The following is a 25,877-nucleotide window of genomic DNA, read 5'->3' as shown; positions in this document are numbered from 1 at the left end:
AGACCAAGACAGAAGATAATGTAGGTGGCTAAAAACTGGGTCAAACCCCAAAGAGGAACAAAGGGACAGTTTAATTCATGAGAAAATGGTCATTCCTCCTGCCAGCAAGAGCCCCCCACCCTTCACAGTGGTTAGGTGAGATAGCTGGAGAGGACAATACCTTGGTGCTGTCCCCCAACAGAGATCAGGTTGAGCATTGGAGGAGAAGGACACCTCTGGGCCACTGCCCTCCTGGGGAGAAAGGTGAAGGAGCTGATCAGCTTGCCCAGGCCACCAGTCTGGGCTGGCTCACACAGCTCCCAGCTGGCCAGCTTCGGGTGCTTTGATCTGGTTTGCAAAAAGAATGAAGCCTTCCTGGTGGAGTTGGGCTCCAGGCAAACACATCCTTGCCTCCTTCAGAGCTCTCCCACCTTTCCAAAGGGCTTGTCAGTTTACATCAGCTTGAAAATTCAAAAGGGTCTTAAAAAGCCCCATCCCTGGCAGTGTTGAAGGGCAGGTTGGATGGGGCTTGGAGCAGCCTGGGCTGGTGGGAGGTGTCCCTGCCCGTGAAGGGGGTGGGACTGGAGGATCTTGAAGGTCACTTCAAACTCAAACCAGTCCGTGCTGATGAAATCAAAGCCTAAAACCCCAGAGGAATCCCTAGAAATGGAAGAAAAGTGGCAACTTACAGGAACTGCCCCCCCTGGGAGAAGCCCATGGCGTTGTAGCCTCCCTGCAGGCGCGGGTCGGCGCTGAGCTGCCTGCACACCTGCCCCACCTGGGCATTCACGTTCAGGAAGAAGCTGTTCTCCACATCCTGAGGGATCAGCCAGAGGAGAACGTCTGGTTTGTACCTTGCCAAGGCTTTTCACACGAGTTCCATCTCTGCAAACTGACCGCTGGCAGTTCTGCTTTTGAAAGAGGACCCTGACTTTCACAGCCTGACAGAAGTGAAAGTGTTGGGACTTCCCTTCAGCAGGGCTCTGCTCCTGCTTCCCCTGGGAAACCTGTTTCCTAGGGAACAGTCACATTTCCCCAGACTTCTTGACAATTTGAGCCTCTCCAGATGTGTAAAAGGAAACCCCTGTCTCCTCCAGATTCCAGAAACTAAGATACACGTTATCCTGAGAGAGCATTTCAAGCCATCCTGGAGGGCTACACAAACCTGCCAGAACCCTGAGAGGTGCAGAGGAAGTTTGTGTCTTTATGAGAAGACACATAATGAGCAAAGGGTTGTAAATCAAAGAGGAGAGCAAGGCATCCAGCTCTGCCTGACAGCTCTGATCACATGCCTCTGTGTCACCTGGAGTGGTGAGAGTGCCCACCAGTGGATTTGCATATTAATCCCATTTAGACACGGGATTTGTTTTCCCTCAGCTCTTTCCTGCAGGTATCAGCTTGACTTCATTGGTTTCCACATGTCAAAGCTGTTTACTTCACCAAGATGTAAAAAAAAAAAACCCGACACAGCAGGGAAAGCAGGACACAAACCCTTGTGCAACCAGATTAACACCAGAGACTGCGATGACTGTGTCCCCTGCAGAGCCACCCTCTGGCCGCCACCCTGCCCAGCGGCACCGCGAGCTGCGGCTCCTTACCTGGATCAGGTTGTTTCCAATCTTGAGAGACAGGACGTAAATCCCTGGGATTTTCTGCTCCACTATTTTTTTGATGTAGCCCATGCTCAGCGGGTTGCAGCAGCTGTCCCCTGCGGAAGGGAACATCGTCACCTCACCGCCCAGGCTCTCACCTCGCCTCCACAACCGACCCCTCTGCTGCCAACCCCCCCCGCGGGAGGCGGGTCCGCACGAACCGGAGCGGGGGGGCGGCCTGAGACCCCCCCCCCCCCCCGGGGGGATGCTGGGGTCCCGGCACGGCCGGGCCAGCGAACCCCGCGCCCAGAGCCGTGCCGGGCGGCCCGCCCCGCCGCCGGTGGGCTCACCCATGCCGTGCCAGATCACCAGGGGAGCGGCGGCGGCCGCGGGGCCCGGGAGCAGCCCCGGGAGCAGCCCCTGGAGCCCCAGCAGCCCCAGCACCGCCCTGAGCGCCGCCATCTTCACCGAGCACATGACCGGCGCGCGGCACGCGGCGGGGGCGTGGCCCGGGGGAGGCGGGTACCCTGGGGGGCGTGGCCTCGCCGCGGGGGCGTGGCCTCGGCCTTCCCAGCGCGGCGCGGGTTCGAGTCCCGCCGTTGCTCCATCCCAGCCCGGTCCCTGGAATCCCAAATCCCGTCCCCGCTCAGCGCTGCGGGACACGGAGCCAGGAGACCCACGAGCCCGCCGGTCCGCTCTGCGCTGGGGCAGACACATTTCCCCCCTACCTGAGCTGCCCCGGGGGGGGACGGCAAAGCTCAGCCGTGTGTTCCTGCTGCTCCCAGGGCCCCCGCAGCACCCCCAGGACACGGATCCAGCCCCAGTTCGGGCTCCTGAAGTGCCCAGCACCTTCACCCAGCTCTGTCCGCCTTCTGAGAAAGTAAAATTTGAAGTAAATCGATAATGAAGGAGTAAAGCGATGTTACTTGTTTAACTACTGGATTCTCATGCTCTCTGCACAGTCACTTCTAATGCTTTTTTCTTTTCTCTTCTTAATGAGACAAGCTGAATATTCATTCATCCTTCATCCCCTTTTAGAATCAACTGGGGCAAAAAATAGAGAGGGTGTTACGGAGTTCGATCTGACAGCGCTGAGCACGGCTCCTGGGAGGCAGGGAAGGGACAAGCAGGGAAAGCCTGGAGCTGCTGTCATTCTTACTGAGTGAGAGCCCTAGTGAAAGCTTCCAGCTCAGGGTGTGGTCACTGAAAGAGACATTTGGACTCAAAAAGGGGTGTGAATTTGGCTTGCCCCCCTCTCCAGAGAAGCTGCCTTCTGCTCTGCTCCCGGCAGGCTGTAGTGAGAGCGGGCTGAGGCTCCTGCCTTGCTCCAGACTAAGTCAAAATCGTGCAGAAAAGAGGATCCAGATCCCCGACAGAGAGATCTGAAACCCACAAATGCTTCCCTGAAAGACTGAAGTGAAATGGGAACACGTTCCAGGGAGCCCAGGGGTGCGGGAGCCGCGCTGTGGTAAACAACACCCGGTGCTGCTTCGGGGTGAAGCTCCGACACCCGGCGCGGTATCTCCCAGCGAAACCACCGCGGATCGTCCCTCCCAGCTTCAGCGGCGGAACCGGGGCTCCTGGCAGGACGCCGGCTCCCGCCGTGTGCCGCCCCGGCTCTCCCCGGAGCCCGCGGGGTGCGGGGGTGCGGGCAGGGCCCCCCGCTGCGGGCCCTGCGGGGAAACGGCGGCGCTGCCCACGCGGTTGCCCCGGCAACGCGCCGCCCTCCGCCCGCCAGGGGGCGCTGCCCTCCCATAAGGCCCCGCGGCAGCGCCCGCCGCTCTCTTCCCCGCCCCCGCCATGGCGGTGAGTGGCGGAGCCCGCGGGCCCCGGCCTGGCCGTGCCGGCTCCATCCGCCGCCATCCGCCCTCGGCGGGGCCCCGCCGGGTCACGGCCCGTGCGGGCGGGAGCGGGGGAGGCCGGGAGGGAGGGCTGCGGGGCCGGTATGGGCAGGGAGGAGCCGCTGAGCCGTCCTCGGGAGGCGGCTGCCGTGACAGGCCGCGGCCGGTCCGGGGTTCTCCGTGGGAGCCGCGGGGCTGGGCTTCCCTCCCGGGCTGGAGCGGGGCTTGGTGTCAGGCGGGCCGAGCCTTCTCCGCCCGCCGGGGCGAGCGGGGGGCTGCCTCCCGTACCCCCCCGTTAGCTGCCCCGTCTCGTTTCTCCGCAGCAAGACCAAGGTGAGAAGGAGAACCCGATGCGGGAGCTGCGGATCCGCAAGCTCTGCCTCAACATCTGCGTCGGAGAGAGCGGGGACAGGCTCACCCGAGCGGCCAAAGTGCTGGAGCAGCTGACGGGCCAGACTCCCGTCTTCTCCAAAGGTGAGGAGGGGGCTGCAGAGGAGCGGTTTGTTTCCTGGCTTCAGCGCTGGCTACTTTCCTGCCTTTCCTGAACAGGCGGAGGGGGAAGTGGGAACGTGGCTCCCAGGGAAGAGTCTCCTTGGCAGAGCTGGTGGGAGGAGGTTTGATCTGTGGGCCTTGGTGCGGGAATTGGAGGCCTTAGTTCGGCCTTCAGGGCTGCTCTGCCCTCATCCCCGAAGAGGGAACACGAGCTTGTCCCAGTTCTTTCTTTATTTTTTTCCTTTTAAGTCACTTCTCTGGACTCTGAATCCTTTGGGTGGGAATTGTCTGAATTAAGTGCAATTGTTGCTGCCCGTAGCACGGTACACTGTGAGGTCCTTTGGAATCAGGAGGAATGAGAAGATTGCTGTTCACTGCACGGTTCGTGGGGCCAAAGCAGAGGAGATTCTGGAGAGGGGGTTGAAGGTGAGAATTGGGCTGCTTTGGGTGTTTGGTTTATGAAGAGAGCAAAACTTGAGTCCGTTCCAACTCCATGCAAAGATGGGTGCTTCAGGGGTGAGGGTGGCATTGGTTCCCTCTCTTGTTGGTGTTTGACCCTTATTTAGGAGCCCGTGGTTGCAGCTGATGCTGATTTTTGGAGGTTCTGGGAGCAGAATCTGTGGCTTATGAGCAGGTTCTGGGAGCAGAATCTGTGGCTTATGAGCAGGTTCTGGGAGCAGAATCTCAGAGCTAAACCCGTGGTAGGAGCCAAGCAGGTGGTGGGGCTGTAGCAGTTGGTGCCTGCAGGAGCTGTGGGGCTGTTTGCAGACCATCAAGCAGGGACTGACCACGGATGTTGCAGGTGCGAGAATACGAGTTGAGAAAAAACAACTTCTCAGACACCGGGAACTTTGGCTTTGGAATCCAGGAGCACATTGATCTGGGCATTAAATACGATCCCAGCATCGGCATCTACGGCTTGGACTTCTACGTGGTGTGTATTCCCTGCTTCCTTGCAGCTTGTGGGAAAGCTCTGGCAGGAATCTAAGACAAATAACTGGCTGCCAAGGGCGGGAGGATGGAAAAATGTCACTAAAATCTGAGTCTAAACTGAGATTCCCAGGGCTGCTGTAAAATCCCTGATTTGTGATGTATCACAAAGCTTCTTTGGAATCAAATACTGGTTTTACTGGTCCTCCTGGGATAACACAAAGGGTTGGGGAGGGAAGGAGCAGCAGGGGCTTCAGGGATGGGGACTGGAAGAGGGGCTGTGTTGCTGGGAAGTTTTCCCTGCGTTTAGAGGGATGGGTTGTTGGAGTCATTCTGTTGTGCTGTGCCTCCCTCTGAGCTTCTGAATGAAAAGGAAGCTGTTCCTATGGATGTGGGAATAGCTTTCCCTCCTAGAAAACTTACTCATTTTTAAGGAAATAAATGGCAGAATGTAATCCTGCTGGGGGGGGGGGTCTCTCCTGGCAGGTGCTGGGCAGGCCTGGGTTCAGCATTGCTGACAAGAAACGCAGGACTGGCAACATTGGAGCCAAGCACAGAATTGGAAAGGAAGAAGCCATGCGTTGGTTCCAGCAAAAGGTAAAATCCAGCTTTATTCTGGTATCCCGAGTTTCCTAGCCAGTGTCAGCAAAATGCTTCACTGTGGAAGGGCTGGAACAAGTCACTGGGACCTTGATCACTGTTTAAGGCTTTGATTTTTCCGCTCTGGGGCAGTAGAAGCTGCATTTGAGCATTAGTGCTGTTCATGCCCCTTTTTTTAGTGTGGAATTGAAGGAGCAGCTTTTGTAGGACAGCTGGAAGTACCAGCTCTTCTGTCAGTCTGTCACCCACAGTTTTTGGAGGTGTTCTCTATATGTGGATCCCAAATTCTGAGGCAGGATAAGGGTTTATCAGCCACAGTTCCTAGCTCTGCTGCCAGACTTGAAGGATGAATCCATCCAAGTAGAACAAGTTCTTGGGATTCCATTGCTCTCCCTGTCACAGGCTGGATAATGAATGGGAGATGCTGAAGGATGCTCAGAGGTGGGGACTCCTGGTAGTTTTCCAGGGGTGGAAAAGATGGACAGTCTGGAGGCTCTTTACTGGCTCCTGTGGCTTTAATGCCCAGTGGCTTTTTTTCCCCTCTCTTCCCTGGTTCTTCTTTCCTGTGGCAGAGTTACATCTTCAGGGGCTGAATCCTGGGACTGTAACAGTTCTGGTCAGATTGTGCAGAGTGGGGCTGCTTGTTTTGCTGGGCTGATGAGCAGAGTTTAATGCTTCTGTGAGCAAAGCCCCTTGGAAGTTCACAGCACAGCAGCAGAGTGTTGTTTGTCAGAGTTGTCTGGCTGGCTTGGAGTGAACATGGTGACTCAGGTTTCTGCTCAGTGGTGCTGCACCTTTGCCTGATGATACTTTCTCACTTGGTTCTTTTTTTTTTTTTCCCTCACAGTATGATGGCATCATCCTTCCTGGTAAATGAGAAGTTCTGTTACCAAAAAAAAGTAAATAAAATTTTCTAACCCCTAACTCCTTTTGTGAATTTTGTGGGGGCTGTTGAATGGGAGGCTGAAGGGAATGGTGCATGTAACCTCTTACTGAAGCAGAGCCATGAAGTAAAAAGTAAAAAAGTGGTAAAGTAAAAAAAGTAAAAAAGTAAAAAGTGGTGGCTGTAAGATCTTTGGATCTTACTTAGTAAGGAAGTACAGCAGGACTGGTTGGAAGGGGCTGAGGGGTGGGCAGGGACTGGTGAGGCTCCTGAGCTGAGCCTCAAACCTGGTGTCACAGTGAGGGGGCTGCCAGCAGAACCCCATAATCCAAGCAGCTTCCCTGGGTACTGTCAGTGCCCCCCAGTGCCTGTACCTGCAGCTGGTGGCTCGTGGTGCTCTCAGGGTGCTGTAGAAATCCCAAAGCAATTATTGGAATGTAGAGGATGAATCTGCACTGGTTTCTTAAATGTTTCAGGGGTGTGAACTCTGTCATAATGCCACAGCCAGAGAGTTTTCCCCTGCAAAGGAAAGGCCCTTATTGCTTAGAGAAAATTCCCTGCAGGAGAACACAGCCCATTCAAGTGGAGTTCAGCAAACCCCTGGCTCTGCTCTAGTGTTCAGTTCTCTCCTGCATCTCACAGTAAAAAAGTTATTAAAAAAATGAAGGCACAAACTCATTCCCATCCAAATCTCCACACACCAGTGCCAGGGACTGTGGAATGTTGTCTCAGACTAGACTGTTCCCTTGTCAAGGCTGTTGGAGTTGTAAGCTGGGGGAGGTTGCCAGAGCTGTCCAGGATGGAGCCCACTCCAAAATACACAAGGCTGAGCGTGCTCAAAGGCACAGAGGAAGGTAGAACTTGAACAGAAATGATGTTCTGCCTTGGCAGGGCTTTATACCTGATGTGAACTCTTATTTTAGAGTGAAAATCCACACACTTAGATGAAGTGTGACCTCTGCAGGCTGCTCAGTTCTGGTGAGTTGTGAAAGGTGCAAACCAGCCTGCTCTGCTGGAGGTCCTGGCACTTCCATGGCACGTTGGGGTTCTCCAGAGAGGAACTCCTTGGCTTCCTGGTTGTGGTTTCACTGGGTTGTGCAAAAAAGATGGGAACAAACCCAGAAGCCTGGATGCTCAGCAGCACGTGGCTGGAGCACAGCACTGGGAAGAGCAAGGGGTCTTGGTCAGTTGCTCCCATAGCTCCTTTCCTTGCTGTCAAGGTTCAGTTCACTCCTGGGCTGAAGGTATCTGGCCTCAATGAGTAAATAGGAAATGTCTTTCCCTTGAACAACTCCCTCTCACTTTCTGTACCTAATACCAATACTACTGTTGTTTTGAAAGTCTCTTGTGATGCTGTTGCTGTGCTAGACTTTCCCATGTTACTCCAGGGTTTTTCCTGTTTTTTCCCCCCCATTGTTCCAGTCCACTCTGCAGTGCTGCAGGCTGAGGAGAAAAGCTCTTCTGTCCTGCTGGCTTCTGTGTCTGCCCCATCCAGCAATCCCTGTGTCAGCTGCAGGAGGGAGATGCTGGCAGCTCAGATGGCACCCAGGCCAGGCAGTGCAGATGGAGGGTGCTGCACAGGACAGGATCCCAGCTGCCACTGCTGCCACACTAGCCCCAGGCCAGCCCGGTGCTGCTCCTGCCACCACAACCTCCAGCCTGGCTTGGAAACAGCAAGTGCCACCCATCTGAGGTGTCCCCAAGCATCATCACTGTCCCCTCTGTTGGGTCTTGGCAGTAGAAGAGTGACAGCTCTTCCCTGCCAGGCCAAAGCTGGGTATAGGATAGGAAGGCAGCTGCTGGTGTGGAAGAGGGAGCTGGAACTGCTGTGTCCCCAGAGCAATGCCCCAGGGGACAAAGGCCAGGCTGGGAAAGGTGGATCAGCTACATGCCAGAAACAGAAAGGAGACCTGGCAGCGGGTCCATGAAACCCTCCACAGAGCAGGAGGAAGAGCTCAGTGAGTTCCTGGCCAAGGGGTGGGACCAGGAGCCACAAAAGGCTTGTGTGGAGGCTCAGGTGGCTGAGCCAGACCGTGGGCAGAGCCTCTGGGAAGTTCAGGTTTAGGTGCAAACAAAATACTGCATGTCTGGTTGCCATGGTTACTCCTTTCTTTGAGTAGTAATCCCTTGGCAATTCAGTGACAGGTTTACTGGGATTTAGGAAACAAACCTTGTCATTTAAATATGAAAAGAGAAAATGGAGGCACAGAGAAGAAAACCTGAAAGGCAACAGGAATCCTAGAGCACTAAATCTGCCTTAAAATGAATCCAGACAAAGCAGAGGCTGGGTCCAGGCTGGTACTGGCTGAGGGAAACAGCCAGCAGGGGAAAAGGGAACTCCCCAGAGCAACAGAATGGGTTCCTGCTAAATAATGAGGTTCCCAGTTTCCCCAGGAGCCTCCCAGCTCCAAAGAGGCTCTGCCTGGTCCACATCCTGCACCGGTGCTGTGCAGGAGGTGGGCAGCACAGCCCAGGGGCCAACGGGTCTCACCACCCTCACAGCAAAGAATTTCCTCCTCATGTCCAACCTCAGTCTCCCCTCTGCCAGTTTTAATCCATCCCCCCTTGTCCTCTCCCTCCCTGCCCTTGTCCCAAGTCCCTCCCCAGCTTTCCTGGAGCCCCTTCAGGCACTGGAAGGTGCTCTAAGGTCTCCCTGGAGCCTTCTCTTCTCCAGGTCGAACACCCCAACTCTCCCAGCCTGTCTCCAGAGCAGAGCTGCTCCAGCCCTCCCATCATCTTTGTGGCCTCCTCTGGACTCTCTCCATGTCTTCTCACCCACGAACTGGGCGACCAGTTTAGAAAGCAGGTGAAAGGGACAAAAAACCCACTAGCAATAAAAATCCAGCTTTTGAATCTTCCCAAATTCCACCTCAAAACTCCAGCTTGAAACTCAGCAGTGACCTCAGCTTCTCTGAGGAAGCAGCCAATACACGAGGGAACAAACCTGCCCGCCAGAAATAGCTGCTTCTGGGCTGTCTCACATGTCTGGGTACTGTTTGTTACACTTGGCCATAAAGATCAGGTTTCTTGGAACTGAGAAATCAGCTTGTATTTAGTACCAGGCAAAGAAGGGAGGCATTATGAGACTCCATCAAAAATGAGAAGAAGGGAAAAATTTAGTAAAAGTCCCTGCCAGAAGAGAGGATTCAGGGCAAAGTCTGAAGGGGAGAGCAGGGACACCACAGATACCCAGACACCCTGCTTCTTTTCTTAAATATCTAACCAGAGAGAATCACTCTCCTTTCCCTGCTGGTGCCCCCAGCCCTGGGTTCAAGAAAGGTCAGTTACAGCAACCCCGGAGCTGGCCTGAAAAACCACCTGGACACCAGCTCTTGGCACTGTTTTGCTGCCACAATTCCTCCCTTTTACAAGAATCTTCCCCTGTCCCACTGTTCCCATTATTCAGCAGTCCCCACACAAAGTTCCTGCAGCTCCTGCCGGGTGAGGCCTGGCTCTCCATGACTCACCTACAGGCCTGGTCTCCTCCTTCCCTCGCTGCTAAGACCGGTTCTTCCAAGGGGAAGCTCTGACCAGCGCTGGGCTCTGCAAGTTAAGCGATGGAGCCCCTCAGCTTTCTCCACACAACCTCCTCCTCTCCCCTCCCAACCCGCTGGCTGCTCTTACCCCCCTACACCTCCCCAGCCGGTGCCTGGGGCGGCCTGAGGCCGGCTGCCCTCAGCAGAGCGCCCGGGCCCGTGGAAAGGGCTGGATCCAGGCAGCGCCGCTCCGGCCAAGGGCACCAGCCCAGCACCAGGAGGAGAAAGTCAACCAAAAGCTGGGTGGCCTGAGGCGGCCGCTGCCCGGGGTGAGGCAGGGAGGAGGCAGCCGGGCTGCGCTGCAGGGGGGCACACCTGGGGGCACACCTGGGGGCAGGGCCCTGCTGCTGCAGGGACGGCAGCTGCACCTCCAGCCCTGCTCAGTCTCCCTCTGCCCGCCAGTCAGACCCACAGACCCGCAGCCGCGGCGGGGCCGCTCGAAGCCGCCGCTTCCCCGGGGACCGCCCGCCCTTGCCCGCACTCAAGATGGCGCCGCGGCGGCGCTGCCCGCCCTCAAGATGGCGCCGCGGCGGCGCGCGCTGCCCGCAGCCGTTATGGCGGCCGGCGGGCCCCGGGGAGCGGCCGCGCCGCTTCCGGTTCCTACCCGCAGCCAAGATGGCGGCGGCGGCGGCGGGGCAGCGCCGTGCGGCCGGCGGGAGGTGAAGCCGTTTCCGCCGCCGCGGCCTCTCCAGCACTCAACATGGCGGAGTCGGTGCTGGAAGTTGTGGGGAAGCTGCAGGCGCGGTTGGCGGGCGGCGCGGAGCCCAGGAAGGTAACGGGGGGGCAGGCGGGGGCGCGGACCGGGGGGCGGGGGGGTTGGGGGGGTTCCGGTCCCGGGGGAGCGGGGCCGGGCCTGCCCTCCGCCGGGACCCCCGGGGGGGGTTGGCCCAGCTCCTCCCGGGCCCCGGGGGGGGGGGTCCCGGTGGTGCCGCCGGTGCGGGCCGGGCTGGCAGGCCCCGGTTGGGAGGTTGGATGGGGTTGGAGGTTGGAGGGGGTTGAGTGAGTGAGCAACGGGAGAAGTTGGCGGAAGAGTTTCGCTCTGGTGACGTGGTCAGGGTGGCGGGGACCGGCGTGAGGAGGGGATGAGAGGGCAGAGCCGGGGTCACGGCCAAGCCACGTCTTGGAACCACCACCCCAGAACTTGGCAGCTTCTTGCCCTGACCCCAACTCCCCGGGGTTCCCCGGGGAGTTGGGGTCAGGGCAAGAAGCTGCCAAGTTTCCATGTTGACCCCGAGCGGGTCCCCCCTTCTCACCCATCTCCGCCTGAAATCTGGAATTGGGATGCAGCTCCGGCACGGAACCGCCTCGTGCTGTTATCCCGCTCTCTGGGATGTTGGATTTTAGAGGGGGAGGGTCCGTTGGGGCTGTTGGCAGGTGTTTGGTTCGTGTTTCGTGTCATTCGTGTCACAGCGAGGGCTGTGTGGCCGCTCTGCTGATCTAACCGAGGCAAACACCTGCAGAGACACTTGTTTTCCAAGCCCTCCCACCAGCCGGGAAGAAGGATGGATCCCCAGGTGCTGACCCTGTGAGATGGTGGGTGCCGGGGGCAGAGCAATGGGGGGGCTGGTTCCTTTCCTCCCCCTCCTCAGCCCAAACCAGAGCAGGGTTTGAACGTTGGGCTCCCACAGTGGAGCTCAGGACCCGCTGAGGAGCCAACCCCAGGGAGTTCTGGGTTCCGTGGCACTGACAAGACGTCAAACATGGACTCACAGGTTGTGCACAGAGAACTGGAGCTCCTGCCTCCTGACCCTGCTGCCAGCTCAGGGCAGTAACTGCTGGTCTGTGTTTCTTGGGTGCTGTAAAGTCTTGGGGCACTATTTGCACAGCCTGAACTCTTCCCCCAGTAACCTCGTGGTGTTAAAGATTCTTCCTTTCTCTGTTGATCCTGTGCAGTTCTGCAAGGGCAGGGAGAGGTGGGCAGGGTTCTCCAGCTGTTGGGACAGGGACTCTGAGCTTTTTACCTCCCTCAGCAGAAAGCTCCCGTGACCTCCTCTTCTTTCTGATACAGTTTCAACCGGATCCTCCGCAGAGTTAGTGTTTCTAGGCGTGAATTTAGTTGCCATTGATTTGTCTGGATGCATCTTCTGGGCACCTTTCTATTGCAATGACTTTGGGCTCCTCTGCAATAATGTTTCCACCACATTCTGCAGCTGCTACAGCTTTACCCTGCCTGCAAGACCAACCCGGGGCACTTCTGGGTGCCACCCACACTTGACACCATTTCCAGCCTTTGCTTTTCTTGCCTTGTCCTTTTCATACATATTTATCAGTAATATGAAAGAATAATATTTGCCCAGTATCGTGTACAACTCGTTTTCCTGAAAGGCTTGAAATACGAATATTGGTTTTGGGTGAAAATCAGGCTGCTGGCACAGAACCCTATGAGTGAAACTTTGGACACTGCTGTAACGACTTGGAAATAGTCTTTTTTGGTTGGGTAGTTTTTTTTTCCCCCGGCAGAGATGATACAAACTCGGCTGCAGGAACCAAGGAAGAAAGTGGGTAAAGGAAACAGGAACAAGAGCATCTTCAGGGAGAGGAGGGGCCAGGCTGTGCTGTAGTAATTTGATACTAACCTGGGTCATTAGCACCGTCATGACCTGGCTGGCTACTTTTAGAAAAATAAAACAATCCACCCATGTTAAACAAAACTTGATGGGAGCTGGAACTAAGTGAAGTTTTTATGGTTTGTGTCTTGTGGCTGATCTATTGAAACTCTTACTCTGTGCTGGGGTGTTTTAGAAGAGCTTTCTCATATGGGTTTCATTTGGTGTCTAGCAAGATACAAGCCCTGTGTTTTCTGTCTTCTCCCTGGCTGCCCTTTTCTCACAGGACTTGTAAAATCTGGGTTATTTCTGAGCTGAGCTGCAATATTTGGGTCTGCTTGGCTGATTCCAGCTGAAGGCAGTGGGGTGGACTCGTTTCCATAGGAAATCCAGATCAGTACAAGTTCTGAAGCCTCGTGGCATTGGAGGTGTCTCATGCATGTGGACCACAGAGGTTTTGCTGTGCTGGATGGACACAGCTCCCAGATATGTCTCTCCTTGGACACTGCCAGGCTGTGTGCTGCTTGGACAGTGTCAGTCACGACAGGTTTTGATATCTTGAGTTGTCAGATAAGGGCATTCCTGATGTTGTGGGTAACAAAAATGCCTCATTTCCTGACAGTGTCACTTGGAGATTTACAGCTTGGCGGGGCTGCTGAACTCAGCCTGTGTTAACCTTTCTAATTAATGTGGAGGTGTAAAAGCTTGGTAAAGAGGCACGTAGGCCAAGGGATGTGTGTGGTGGCCTCTCATAAAGCCAGCTCTTGATTTATTTTTTTTTAAGATGTGTGGAGTTTTCCAGCCATTGAATGCAGTGGGTGTGGAACAAGTCCCCCCAAGACATCTTCTGGATCAAATGGGTCCCCTGGTCTCAAACCACACTTCCACTGGTGATACAAAACCCTGAGATGAGCCCTGTTGAGAACAGTGCTTTTCTTCTTGGAATTCAGCCCTGAAGGCAGCAAATTACTGAGGAGCAAGAAGAACTGTTGGAGATGCTGCAGGGGGGTGTAGATAGAAAAAGATCCAGCAGCTTTAAGATTGCTGTAAAGAGTTTTCCTTGGTTCTTACTCTCACAGGGAGATTTTGTAAGCTCTGAAATAACCTCTCTAGGCAGGTAATCAGCTTACAGAGATGCTATTGTTTGATAGTGCCCCATTTTACTTTTTTTTTCCTACCTAGTACAAGATCCATCCTTCTTCCTCTCCCTTCCTGTCCCCTTCCTAACAGGCCTTTCGTGCACATCAGTCCAAACCCCTGTGATTTTGATGCCAGAAGGATCTTGGCTTTCCTGGAGGAATCCTGACCCCTGAGCTGTGCCAAGCCTTGTGGTGGCAGCTGGAGGGAAGGCAGCAGAGATGGGCTGTGTCTCTACCTCTGCTGCTTCTAGTTTGAGGGCTTGTCAAGCTAGACCTGGTTAGCTGTGGTTACAGCACAGCTGGAACTACTGCATCCCCTCAGCATCCCAGGTCAGGAGTGCTGAAACACGGTTACACTCCTCTAAATCAGTGTTTCACTCTTCTAAAACAAGAACACCTAAACCTTTGGCCACAGCAAGGAAGTCCTAAAAGTAAAAGAGATAGGGCAGTGGTTTCTGGTGAACAGGACCTGTCCTGGGCTTCTGCTTAAGCTAAATGAACCCTTCACCTCTGGGTCGAGGAGTATTTCTCCCTGAAAGTGATGGCACACTTCAAACAGGTGAAAATAACTGATTTCCTTCAAAAGGAACAAAACCTCTAAACCACTTTGATCCTTGCACGGTGGCAGTGGGGGCGACTGGGATGGCTTAGGCTGACTGCTAATTTGAGCATGAGCACAGTGCTTTAAAGAGCAGAGCTTCTGGATCAGGGACAGCCCTTTGCAGGGCGTGCAGCACAGCCCTGCTGGGCACACAGAGCCCTGCTGGGCACACAGAGCCCTGCTGGGCACACAGAGCCCTGCTGGACACACAGAGCCCTGCTGGGCACAGCCTGGGCTGCACGAGGCTGTGCTGCAGGAACACTGAGCAGGCTGCTCTGTGCCTGCAGCTGAGCTGAGGGGTGTAACCAGCCAGGCTGTCAGGGGTGTGCTGCTCTGTGCTGTCACTAAAAAGTGGGCAGCTATCTCTGCAGTCATGTCCTGAACCACCTGGGTGGCAGAGGTATAAGTTTGTCCCCGTCACCTGCTGCCCCTGGCTGGGGTGCAGGTCGGAGGGGGCTCCTCTGCCCTCCCTGGCCAGCAGGGCAGCCTGGCAGTGTGTCTGTGTTTTCCACTGGTGTATAATGAAGGGAAAAGAGTGGGGTGAGAGGCAGGGGTTTGGAAGGGATCAGTTGCCTTTTTAGCACAGACTGAGGACACAGACTGTCAGCAGCACTGGCACAGTGGAGGGTCTGCAGGGGAGATATGGGTTCCCTCTTAGATCTGTAAGAGTATCTAGAAATCTTCCTTCCCTCAGCATCTCTGGAGAGATGCTTCCTTCCCCTTCTCTGGAGATACTCAAGACCCCTCTGGATGCAGTCCTGAGTAATGGGGCTCTGGGCAAGCCTGCTTTAGTGGGTGAGCTGGACTAGATGATCTCTAGAAGTCCCTTCCAACTCTGACAATTCCATGACCTAGATTGCAGAACTTCAGAGAGGACTCTTAATATTTTGCCCCCCTCCTCTCAACAAGTGATGTAATTCTCAGCACCACTTTCTGAGAGCCACAAGCTTCTAAGTCCTTGATAAGATAAGCTGCAGTCTTGTGTGGAGAAAGCATTAATATTTGAGTACATTTTAAGATCTTCAGATGGGCCCTTGCAGGTGAGGAGGCAATCATTTCTTTACAGTTGGCCCTTGTGTTCAGCTTCCCAGGAGGTGGATTTGGAGCAAGACAGCAGCTTCTGCCACTTGGATCTTTCTAAAAACCTCTCATGCAGTGGAGGTATTTTTTTTTTCCTTTCTAATCACAGTATGTGGTTCAGTATGACAAGTCTGAACACTTCCCTTCTCTCTGCAGCTGCTGAAAAGTCTGAAGAGGCTGTCTGAGTTGCCCATCACAGTTGACATTCTTGTGGTAAGAGCTGTGAAATCTCTCACACTTTCAACGTGTCTGTCAAGTCACAGGATGTTTGGTGCAGAAATGCTGCTTTCCTTGGAATGGGGCGTGTTGCCTTGGCCACCTGCTACAGCCTGGTGTCATGGGAACAATTGTGATAAAGTTCTGGAGACTCCAGGCATGGGAAGGAGTGTTTCAGAGCAAGTGTGAAGCCATGGAGGACAGTTGTCAGCCTCAGTTCTTCCAGGAGCTTAATGCTTGACTGAGAGATGAGGATCAGAGAGGTTCTTAACGCTCCCTGACCGAATCAGCAGGAAGTTAGGAAGTGCTAATCCTGAAAATTGTTAGTGCCTTTTGTCTTCAAACTTACCAACAGTCATGGTAAATACTAACTTGGTTTATTAATACCAATAGTTAACGTTTGACTAAGGCAGAGTTAAATCTTCTTTGATTTACAGAACTGTAGTAAACGACACAATGGCCGCTGAAAACACGTGATATCTTTGCTGTTAGATCAAGGAAGTCTCTTTCTCTGTGGCAGTGATAGGTAGTAGGTGAACTTGATGGGAAGGTTAGCAGTGTTTAGATGTCTGTTTTTGCTAAGATGAATTCATGTCTTGGCTCTCTCTTGAAGGAGACTGGTGTTGGGAAGACTGTGAACAGTTTGCGGAAACACGAGCTCGTCGGAGACTACGCCAAGAACCTCGTGGCCAGGTGGAAGAAACTGGTGCCAGTGTCCCAGGAAGCAGACAGGTCAGTGAACCTGTTTGGTTTATCTTGATGGATGAAGCTTTGTTATGGTTTTGTAGGAGAGATTCTAAACTTCTCAGACCAAGTGAAGGCTCTGGAAAAACTCGTCACACGAGCGTGCTAACTCTGCCTGGGGTTTTTGCCTTGTTTTGGGATTTATCCCAAACCTGCCCCTGCTGGCTGCAGTGCTGGGTTGCTGAGGGCTGCATTTTGCATGAAAGTAGAGACCATTTTTCAAGAATCTGCAGTTTGATGAAGAGATGAACAGCAGAGGCCAGAAAAGTGCCTTCAGTGAAGCAAGAGGTGCACTCTGCTTGCTTGCCATTTGGTGATGCTGCAGAGAGGAAGTCCTAGGCCCAAGCCAAGGAAGTGTCTTGCTTTGAAAGAAAGCTTTTAAGTGCAGAAATCCTATGGAAACTGAGAGCTCTGCTGGCCAGCACGCTGTAGTAACAAAGCTGTGCTGAACCCTGCCATGAGATCATTCTGATGTGGGTGATAAAAACCCAGTTATTCATGAGAATGGTGGTGGCTGTGGTATCCCTGCATGGGTAACTGGGGGACGTGCTTCCCACAGGCACCACACAGCCAGGAGGGTGTGGGCTGGGAGAGGCCTCTGTACGTGTCTGTCTCTAGTGAAGTGTTTAGTCCTAATAAAAATACTTAATAAATTCTTGCACTAGAAATGCAGTTTCTAAATCTCTGAACGTTGCTGTGCCTGAGAGAATGAGTTGTGTTGCCACAAAAGTACAAATACAACCTTCATCCTCTATAAGAGAGGTTCCAGTCCATGTGGTCCATGGGGAGCAGCTCTTTTCATTCATTTTGGGAAGTTTTAATCTAACTATTTTTCCTTAATCCCTTCAGAAATAACCTAGACTCTGAAGACCGTAACTACGAGAGGAGCAGCTCGAGCGCAAGACATCAAGAACCCTCTCTCAGAGAGGATGAGGAACCTGACCAGGAGTATTCAGAAACCTTCCAGCCGTCTTGCAGCCAGCCCTACAGCCCAGATCATAGGGAAAAGAAGTCCAAGAGGTATCCTAGGCCTGAGAGAGCCCACGAGACTTATGGCTATAGCAGCCAGGAGGGGAAGGGCTGGGGCAGATCTTCCCCAGTGCTCTCTTCAGATCAGGAGTACTCGGACTATGGACAAGCTGTGTCACCTGAGCCAAGTGAGAGCCCTCAGGATAATTACACAGACCCCTATGGCTCTGAGGAGCAGGAGGAACTGACAGTATTTCATCAGAAAGCCAGCAAAGGCCACAGCTCTCAGGAGAAGCTGGGGGAGGGCCGAGAGAGGAACCCCAGTGAGTTCTACGACAAAGGGAACGCGAGTCGAAGCAAAGAGCACAAGTCTTCTCACAAGAAGCAGCGACTTGATGGCAGAGGGGAGGAGAGAACCTCTGCCTTCAGCCCAGAAAGATTGCACAAGACCTCTTTTAAAGAGCAGCTCCAAGAAGCCCCCGTGGCAGGGGGCAGAAAGGAGAAGCAGAGGATGTCAGATGGCACCAAGAAGGAGAAGAACCGAGAAGGCAGCACCTCCAGAAAGGAGAAGTTGCACACGTTGCCGCACTTGGAAGAGTCTTTGGACAACCATGTGAAGAAGCAAAAACATCGGGACTCTGAGAAAAGCAAACTGGAAAAGCCCAAGGGGAGCCTGGAGACCTCTACCAGCGAGCGGGAGAAACGGAAAGCTGAGAGTGACTCGTCAAACAGGATTAAAGAAAAGGGCATTTCTGGGAGCTTAAAGTCTTCCGAGGGGAAACGCAAAGTCTCCGACATGGACAAAAAATCTGTGGGCTTTTCCTCAAATTTTGGGGAGGGGGAAGTGGAGGATGAATTTGAACAACCTACCATGTCCTTTGAGTCATACCTCAGCTATGACCAGCCCCAGAAAAAGAAAAAGAAAGTGGTCAAAGCTTCTGTGTCAGCTGTGGAGAAGGACCGAGGGCACAGCAAACAGAACGGATCCAAAGCCAGCACCAACAGCTCCAACTCGAGTCGGAAAAGTCCAAGCCACAAGAGAATAAGTGAGAAAAAGGCAGAGAAGAATCTACCAGAGCCTCCCAAACCAAAGAGGGTAAGGTTTTGAAGGATCTGAAAGTGAACAAAGAAGGTGGGATCAGCTGCTTTTGGTCCTCTGCCATCTGAGGCTTATTAGTTTTCCCCTTGGAGGTCCTGGGCTGTGTTCTGCACCAGAGTGTGCTTGTGGTGTCTGGTTGGTATCCAGGTTTGTGATTCCCAGTTTCTGCTGGAACACATGGTGTGTTTCACATGCCCTGAGCCACAGGCATTGCTTTGTGCTGTTAGAGTGGAACTCTGCTGGAGAAGTGGGTGAAGATGGAGGGGAAGAAGAAAACGCAACAGGCAAACCCCTGTTGATTAAAATGGGGAAGGTAACAGGGAAGACCTTTAGCTAAACAGCCCTATGAAAACATGGGGAGATGATACACTTGTTAAGCACACAGAGTATGTTTAGATGTGAGTCAGCTCAGAATCTGGCCTCGTGTGCAGTGCATCCCCACCTACCAGCAAGGTTCCTGTGTCTCTGAAGTATTTGGCTTTTCATAGAATACCAGGTTGGAAGGGACCTCAAGGGTCATCTGGTCCAACCTCTCTAGGTACTACTCTAGTTTATATGAGGTGGCTCAGCACCCTGTCTAGCTGAGACTTAACACTGTCCAGTGTGGGGGAATCCACCACTTCCCTTGGGAGACTGTTCCAATGTCTGACTGTCCTCATGGTGAAAAATTTACCTCTTGTGTCCCATTGGAATCTCCCCAGGAGCAACTTGTGCCCATCACCCCTTGTCTTACCCACAGGACTCCTTGTAAACAGGGAGTCTCCATCTTCTTGGCAGCCACCCTTGAAGTACTGGAACATGGTAATAAGGTCTCCCCTGAGCCTTCTTTTTCCAGGTTGAACAAACCCAGTTTTCTCAGCCTCTCCTCCTCTGACAGGTCCTCCAGTCCTCTGGTCATCCTCATGGCTTTTCTAAAATGGACCTTTTTTATCCATATCAGTCCTGCAGTTTTCTTAACTAAATCTGTTGGTCTCCAGAAATAGGGGAGAACTGGTGTTAGAACACAGCTTACTGTGGAAGACAGACTTTTTTTCTGAAAAAGAAGCAATATTTCTGGCCATATTCCTTACCCCACGGGTGCCAGGGCTTTGTACATAAATAGGAACTAACATGTAAACCCTTCACTGCTTCATCTTTTTAAATCAACTTGGAAACAATTTGCTCTTCAAAAAGTGATCTGTAAATTCCTGCTCTGCCATTCTTTCTAGTAAGTGCCTTGTAGAAAAGTTGTAGGTTTCCCTCAGTTTGTGGGGTTCCCTGAGTGATTCAGGTCCCAAATTTTGGTGTCTTTGTATCGACAACCTAGACAGAGTCACAGTATCCTGGAGGAAGCTGATCAGCATTGGGAGGCTTATTCAAAATATCAAACAAAAGAGCTCAGTGCTGTTTGGCAGGATGTAACATCCTCCTGTATTCTCAGCTTACTTGCATGTACATCCTCTCCTTCCAGATAATTTTAGATGTGGTACCAACGTTACCAGACATCCCACTGCCGCCGATCCAGGCCAATTATCGCCCTCTTCCTTCAATTGAGTCCATTCCCTGCTCCCAGACAAAAAGGAAAGGTAGGTTGGGCAGGAAAATAGGTTTGAAATGGGTTCCAGCTACTGTTTGAGGGAGGCAGTGGGTGCTGGCTGGGCTCAAGTCTTTCTGTTGTGATCTGGTGTCCTGCCTCTGCTGCCCAGAGCTGTGGCTGCTTTCCCACGTGCTGTAGCAGAAATCAGGAGGATCCTTTGCTGACCCTTCTTGAGGCTTGAGCTTTGGACTTGCCATTCCTCAACTAGGTTGCAGGTTTTTTAGAGAAGACTTGACCCTTCTGGGCGATTCTAAGATGTCTCCCGTGCCATTCTTCAGGGTGGGCTCTTCTTTACTCTGCTCCCTTTTTACTCCAAGCCTTCCTCTTTACAGCGGTGTCCTCGCCAGTTGAAGAGAGTGAAGCAGGTTTTACAGGCCGACGATTGAATTCCAAGATGCAGGTGTATTCAGGCTCTAAAACTGCCTACCTCCCAAAGATGATGTCTCTGTATCAACAGTGCATCAGAGTCCTCAGTAACAACATTGACTGTAAGTACCTTTCCTCATCTGTCTCACAGTCATGTTTCCCTGCAGGTGCACTCAAGTCTTCGTAACTTGTTTCTGTCTGGCTTGGAGCATGTGAACAGTCCATTGCCCCTTGTCACAAGGGAAACATCTCCCTGAAAACTCAGGCACTTCTTAACTTAGAGGTGCTGGTGCCTGGTGACTCACTAGAGCTATTACACTTATGGTTCCCTTCTTCTCCTTCCCTATGTTCTCTGTGGTGCTGTGCAGCACTGCTGGTTTTCTCCACTGCATTTCAGGGTGTCATGCCCTTTTCTTGGCAAGGAAGGAGCTGAATTAATACTCTCTGTGCATCTTGCTTCTCTCTAGCAATCTATGAGGTGGGTGGTGTCCCTTTCTCAGTGCTGGAGCCAGTATTGGAGAGATGCACCCCAGAGCAGCTGTACCGCATTGAGGAGTGTAACCACGTGAGTGCCACGGCCTGGGGAGGGGGTGGTGGTGGGTGGGAGCGATGGTCTGTCCTCAGCTGCAACAGCACAGTAGTAAAGAACACTCTTTATAACAAGAGGTGGCTTTGGCTAGTCCTGAGTTCCATAATTTGCCCTTTGCCCATCTCTTGCTGCACGCTGCCCCCTCAGCCTCTTGCCCTCTGCCGATCCGGTGCCGCTGGCGGTGCTGCGGGAGAGGGGAGGGAGGGTGTCAGGAGGGATCCCAGCCCACGTGTGCATTGACTGCAGGTCCTCATTGAGGATACGGATCAACTCTGGCACAATCACTGTCTCCGAGACTTCAAGAACGAGAAGCCAGAGGAGTTTGAGTCCTGGCGGGAGATGTACCTGCGGCTGCACGACGCGCGGGAGCAGCGGCTGCTGATGCTGGCGCGGAACATCGGCTCAGCCCACGCCAACAAACCCAAAGGTGCAGCAGGACTGAGGGACCAGAGTGGAAGCTGGGATATTTCTCTATGGGGAAGGTCTTCTGGAATGACTGGTTTAAATTTAGTACGATCTAAAGGTTGCTGAGCTCTCTGTTCTTTACGTGGTGGCCTCTATTCCGTGGCTTGGCAGGCTCTGGGTTTCACCCGGTGCTGTGGGTGCAGACTGGATGGGGCAAGATTTTACAGCAGGAACATGTTGGGCTGCAGAGGCACCTCCTGTTCTAGAGTGGCTTCTCCATGCTGAGGCTGAAGAAACTCAGGGCCAGGGGGAAGCATTCCTGCTCTTTTGATGAATATAATGAGAACTACTGACCTGATCAGTCTGATTTCTCCCATGTTGTGACTGCAGGGTTCAGTCATGAGGGAGGAGACAATCACCAGAGCTTTGGAATGGATGGGCTGGGAAGAGGTGGTTGGAGTTTGCTGTAATAAGACAGGGCCCTCCTTTGTAGTAAGTTGGATCTGGGCAATGTTTCCCTCTGGCCTCCTACAGGTAGAGTGGCCAAAATGGCATTTGTGAACTCTGCAGCAAAGCCCCCTCGGGACGTACGGAGGAGACAGGAGAAGTTTGGAACTGGAGGACCTCTTCTGCCAGAGAAGACCAAGTGAGTGTTGCTCAGTAGCCCTTGCTGTTCAGGGCCACCCTCCCTGTGAGCCCCTGCCCTGAAGCTCTGGACTTTGGCAGGATAAGGTCACTGTGTGTCTGGGAGGTCCTTTTGCAGTGACACTTGTCACTGTAATGGCCTCTTTGTGGCTGGGAATTGTGGAGGTCCTGGTTGCTGCTGGTTCTGTGTGGTATCAGCCTGCGCTGCTGCTGACAAGTGTGGTTTGTGTCTGGAGAACTGCATCAAACCACAGTGACTCCTGTCCTGAAAGGTCTGTCCTGTCCCTGTTTCAGGATAAAACCAGTCCTGTACACATCCAGCAAAAGCCAGACTCGTGTGAGTGAGGAGCAGTCCTACGATGGGCCCAGCACCAGCAGCGCCCATTCTGTCCCGTCTTCAGGTAGCACCTTCTCCTCCTACGACCCCAGGAAACCACCAGTGAAGAGTAAGTACAAACCACAGAACATCCCTGTGGTCTCCTAGAGCTCTTCCTTTGCAAATACACCAATCTGCTGCTTCTGCTGTAAGAGAAACCCAGGCTGTGCAGGAGGCTTGATGCTGGTGGCCTCTCTCCTCTCCCTAGGGATTGGGTTCAGACTCCTCCTTCCAAAAACTTATCCCTCCCTTGCATCTACTTTGCCAGAGCTGCAGCTTTGAATTGCTCTCTGCTCTCCTACTCTGTGACTGCTGCTTTTAATATGTGGGTTGGTTTGGGTTTCTTTTTGTTTGTTTGTTTGATTTGTGGTTTTCTTTTTCCTTTGTTGCAGAAATTGCACCCATGATGGCAAAGACTATCAAAGCTTTTAAAAACAGGTTCTCTCGGAGATAAGTTTGCAGTGCAGATCTGGGACTTTCCCTCTTGTGGGGAAGTGGCACTGAAGGGGGAGAAGGTCCCCAAACAGCCCTTTTCTTTGAACTCTTTGGAGGCTGCAGCTGCTGGGAGAAGCTTCGATCTGCACAAGACAACAGCACAGTATTTTATCTTTTATTCTGGTCCCTTTCTCAGTGTCAAGCCCTGCCCTGTTTTCTCCCTGCCCTGAACATCCTGTTTTTAGCTTTGTCATCCATCAAAAGAAGGGTGTACAGAGTCTCCCAACACAAGAAAATGTGAAGTCTTGGCACCTGCTGAGAGTGGAAGATCCAGAGACTTATTTACTATTTAACCTCTTAATAAATTATAAAATGGTTTTAATTAATATTTTACCCCACTATCCTGCTGGTATTATTTATGTCACTCCCAGTAGTCTCTGCCCTCCTAATCCAGTACAAGGGCCAGGCTCTGTGCCTGGAGCTGGCAGGAATCCATCTGTCCAAGTGGATATTGGCTGTCATGGGAGACTTTCCTCATCATCTGGTACCTGCTGGGCACAAAGTCCCACCTGGACTCTCTGGGACAGTGGGACTGGTGGCCCATCTGCTCGTGGATCTTTTGGCAAGCACATCAAGTCCCAAGGCTTTGCTCTCTGCTCCTGTATGTTAATAAAATTGTAGCTCTCTGCCTTCTCTCTCTGCTGTTCCTCTAGATCTGGTACAGATGCTTACAAAGCTGTGCAGGGATGCCAGGGGCCACTGGGGACTTTTTCCTCTGCTGCTCTTGTCTTCTGGCTACTGGGATTAAACTACAAGGGCTTTGGGGAGAAATTTTACTGTGCACCAAGTCAGATTTTAACTTTTTGAGAGAGAGAGAGAGAGGGGATTTTGCCTCTGGAATTGCAACCAGTTTTTAAATACCAGTGAAGGCATTGGTTTGCCTTTTTTTAGTGGAAAGAAGGAATACTTTTATCTTGTTTTCTGTGTGGAACTAGGAAGGGTTTATTTCCAGTTGGGAAGCTGGTACTTTAAATCCTGTCTTTTCCCTGTATGTTTTGCTCTGCCCCTTCTTTGGAAAAAGCAAGGATTTTAGTCTTTGAACCTGAAACCACTTGACTGGGGTTAGAGGGAAGTGAATAATGGAATGTGGTTTCTTTTTAATGTGTGTGTGCTTCGTAGCAGGAGTTCTAAAAGTTTGGTTGTACCTGGTGTCTGAGGAACTGGAGCTCTGGAAGGAAAGGGGGTGTGATGTGACCTGGTGGACCCAGCTGGTGGGTTTGGTGGAGGTGTGAGGAGGTGCTCTGGAGCACAGCTCCTCGGGGGAGCTGCAGGAGGGGTGTGATTTGAGTGGACTTGCTGAGGCCACAACGGGGGTGGAGCTGGACTCAACCAGGCACTTTCTGCTGAATGTGAAGCTTTATTGAGGTGAATGTTCCTGCCTGAGGGTTTCATCTGCCTCTAAAGGGAGCCCACCCAGAGGTGCAGGCAGAGGATGGAGCTGGTCAGACCCAGGTCAAGTGGTGAGGGAGCTGGCCTCTGTCAGCACTGACTGGATCAGAAAGGGATTTTCCTGTTCCAAGCCATATTTGCTGCATTAGGACTTTGCTCTCTGGGTGGAAAAGGTGCTGGGAGTGGATGCTGGTAGTGGTGGCAGCTTTTGTGAAGCTCTGTTGCTGGCTTTCTGTGGTTGCCCAGTCCCAGACTGATGGAGCTGTCTGTGTGCACTGACTGGAGGAAAACTGGCTGGGAGGAGTCCTCCTGGAGGGGCCTAGGAAAATCCCTCGGTGTGTCTGGTTTCCATTGATTTGTTTTCTTCCTTTCTCCTTGTTCTTTCTTTAGAACCATTCTGAGCACCTGTCTCTTGTTTATTTAGTCTGTTCTTCTTTTGAAGGTCTTGGGAAAATGTTCTCAGACTCTCACGTGCTGTAAGTTTGTTACAGTCCCAGATGCTTTCATGTTCCCCTGCAGCATTTCAGTGTGTGTCGTGCTGTAAATGAATGGCTCCTTACTCCTGCATTTTTGCTGTATTTAATTTTGCTGTATTTTTAATTAGATAACAATATATTATCTTCTGCTGACTGTTGTGCTACCTTGTATTTCTCCTCTGTACTTGGGGTAGGGGCAGAGGGGAGGGAAGTGATGAGGCCCCAGTGGATCTGGGTGAGGCCCAAGAACGATCTTGGGCACTAAACTGCCATTTTAATGAACCCTACAGCTCAATACTCAGATGTGGGTATTGCCCAAAGCTGGACAGAGGAGGGCTGCTTCCATGAGACGCAAACTAAGGGAAGTCTGGGGTAAAAGTGCTCTCCCTGCCCGGGGTGTGACACTTGTGCAATGTTTCTGTGCTACACTACAGTGAAGGAGCTGAGCAGAGCTGCCTCTTCCCCTCGTGCTGCCCTGCTGGTGGTGGGATGAGTGACACGGGCAGGCGGGGGAGTGACTTGGAATTGCATTTGTATTTTGGTCCCTAACTGTGTATATACAATTTTCTATGTTCCTTTTTTTTTTTTTTTTTGGTGGTAACTAATATGAATATTTTAATTAGATAAGTTATATGAAAAGAGGAAAAGTCCTGTCTCAATAAAAGCCAAACACTGGAAAACGTCTGCCTGGTGTGTCTGGTCTGTCAGCAGCGAAACCGGGTCCCCGTGTCCTGGGGAGCCCCTGCCCGGGGCATCACCGGGCCCGGGGCTGCTCCCCTTCCCCTCCTTGCCCCAAACGCCCCAAGTCTCCGCGCCCCGAGCTCCCCCTGGCGCGGCGGGAGGTCCAGCTGTGCCCCCTCCTGCGGGCAGGCGCAGCCCGCCCTGCCCGGGGCCGCCCGAGGCCGGGCCGGGGGTCCCGGTCCCGGAGCGAGCACGTGGAGTGAGCGGCGGGGGGCGGGGCCACGGCAGGGGGGCGGGGCCACGGCGGCACGCAGCGGGTGGGCGGGGCTAAGGCGGGGAAACTGCAACACGCAGGAGCGGTGGGCGGGGCGACGGGGCCGGGTGGGCGGGGCGACGGCAGAACCGCGCGCGGGAGCCGTGGCGATGAGCGGAGTGGGCGGGGCCGCGGGGCGGGCGGGGCCTCCGGGGGCGGGGAGGTGGGCGGGGTCTGGGGGGCAGGGGGCGGGGCCAGGTATGGCGCACTGGCCCGGGCGGGGAGGTGGGCGGGGCCTCAGGGAGGCGTGGCCAGGCATGGCGCACGGGCCCGGGCGGTGGGCGGGGCCGCAGGGGGGGCGTGGCCAGGCATTGTGGGC

The 25,877-nt window shown here is 53.3% G+C and overlaps 3 protein-coding genes across 5 annotated transcripts in view; 2 read left to right on the top strand and 1 right to left on the bottom strand.

Annotated features, from left to right (window-relative positions):
• Positions 1 to 25,877, bottom strand: part of PPT1 (palmitoyl-protein thioesterase 1) — a 29,450-nt gene that overhangs the window by 3,007 nt on the left and 566 nt on the right. Inside the window, exons 1-6 of one of the 3 annotated variants that reach the window (XM_051638263.1) lie at positions 10,181 to 10,306; positions 9,785 to 9,860; positions 2,300 to 2,443; positions 1,578 to 1,687; positions 669 to 796; positions 161 to 231 (exon numbers count right to left, since the gene is read on the bottom strand). In XM_051638263.1, the coding sequence (XP_051494223.1) occupies positions 161 to 231; positions 669 to 796; positions 1,578 to 1,661 (283 nt within the window). In that variant the 5' untranslated portion in view covers positions 1,662 to 1,687; positions 2,300 to 2,443; positions 9,785 to 9,860; positions 10,181 to 10,306. Of the gene's footprint in view, positions 1 to 160; positions 232 to 668; positions 797 to 1,577; positions 1,688 to 1,921; positions 2,039 to 2,299; positions 2,444 to 9,784; positions 9,861 to 10,180; positions 10,307 to 25,877 lie in introns of those variants that run through there. The other 2 variants (XM_051638261.1, XM_051638262.1) reach the window with 2 other exon arrangements.
• On the top strand, positions 3,332 to 6,358 carry RPL11 (ribosomal protein L11). Its single transcript, XM_051638266.1, has 6 exons — positions 3,332 to 3,377; positions 3,736 to 3,886; positions 4,224 to 4,330; positions 4,707 to 4,838; positions 5,321 to 5,431; positions 6,282 to 6,358. Exons 1-6 carry the CDS (start codon positions 3,372 to 3,374, stop codon positions 6,309 to 6,311), a joined length of 537 nt encoding a protein of 178 aa, XP_051494226.1. The 5' UTR covers positions 3,332 to 3,371; the 3' UTR covers positions 6,312 to 6,358.
• ELOA (elongin A) lies at positions 10,470 to 25,244 on the top strand. The gene is made up of 11 exons (XM_051638257.1): positions 10,470 to 10,625; positions 15,376 to 15,432; positions 16,049 to 16,167; positions 17,029 to 18,244; positions 19,698 to 19,812; positions 20,156 to 20,311; positions 20,657 to 20,754; positions 21,025 to 21,205; positions 21,718 to 21,829; positions 22,123 to 22,274; positions 22,597 to 25,244. Exons 1-11 carry the CDS (start codon positions 10,554 to 10,556, stop codon positions 22,656 to 22,658), a joined length of 2,340 nt encoding a protein of 779 aa, XP_051494217.1. The 5' UTR covers positions 10,470 to 10,553; the 3' UTR covers positions 22,659 to 25,244.

The sequence above is a fragment of the Apus apus genome, chromosome 21 (assembly GCF_020740795.1).
Source record: "Apus apus isolate bApuApu2 chromosome 21, bApuApu2.pri.cur, whole genome shotgun sequence".
Taxonomy (NCBI): Eukaryota; Metazoa; Chordata; class Aves; order Apodiformes; family Apodidae; genus Apus; species Apus apus.
Note: the sequence above shows the minus strand (reverse complement) of the source record. Positions and strands in the feature narration are given on the sequence as shown.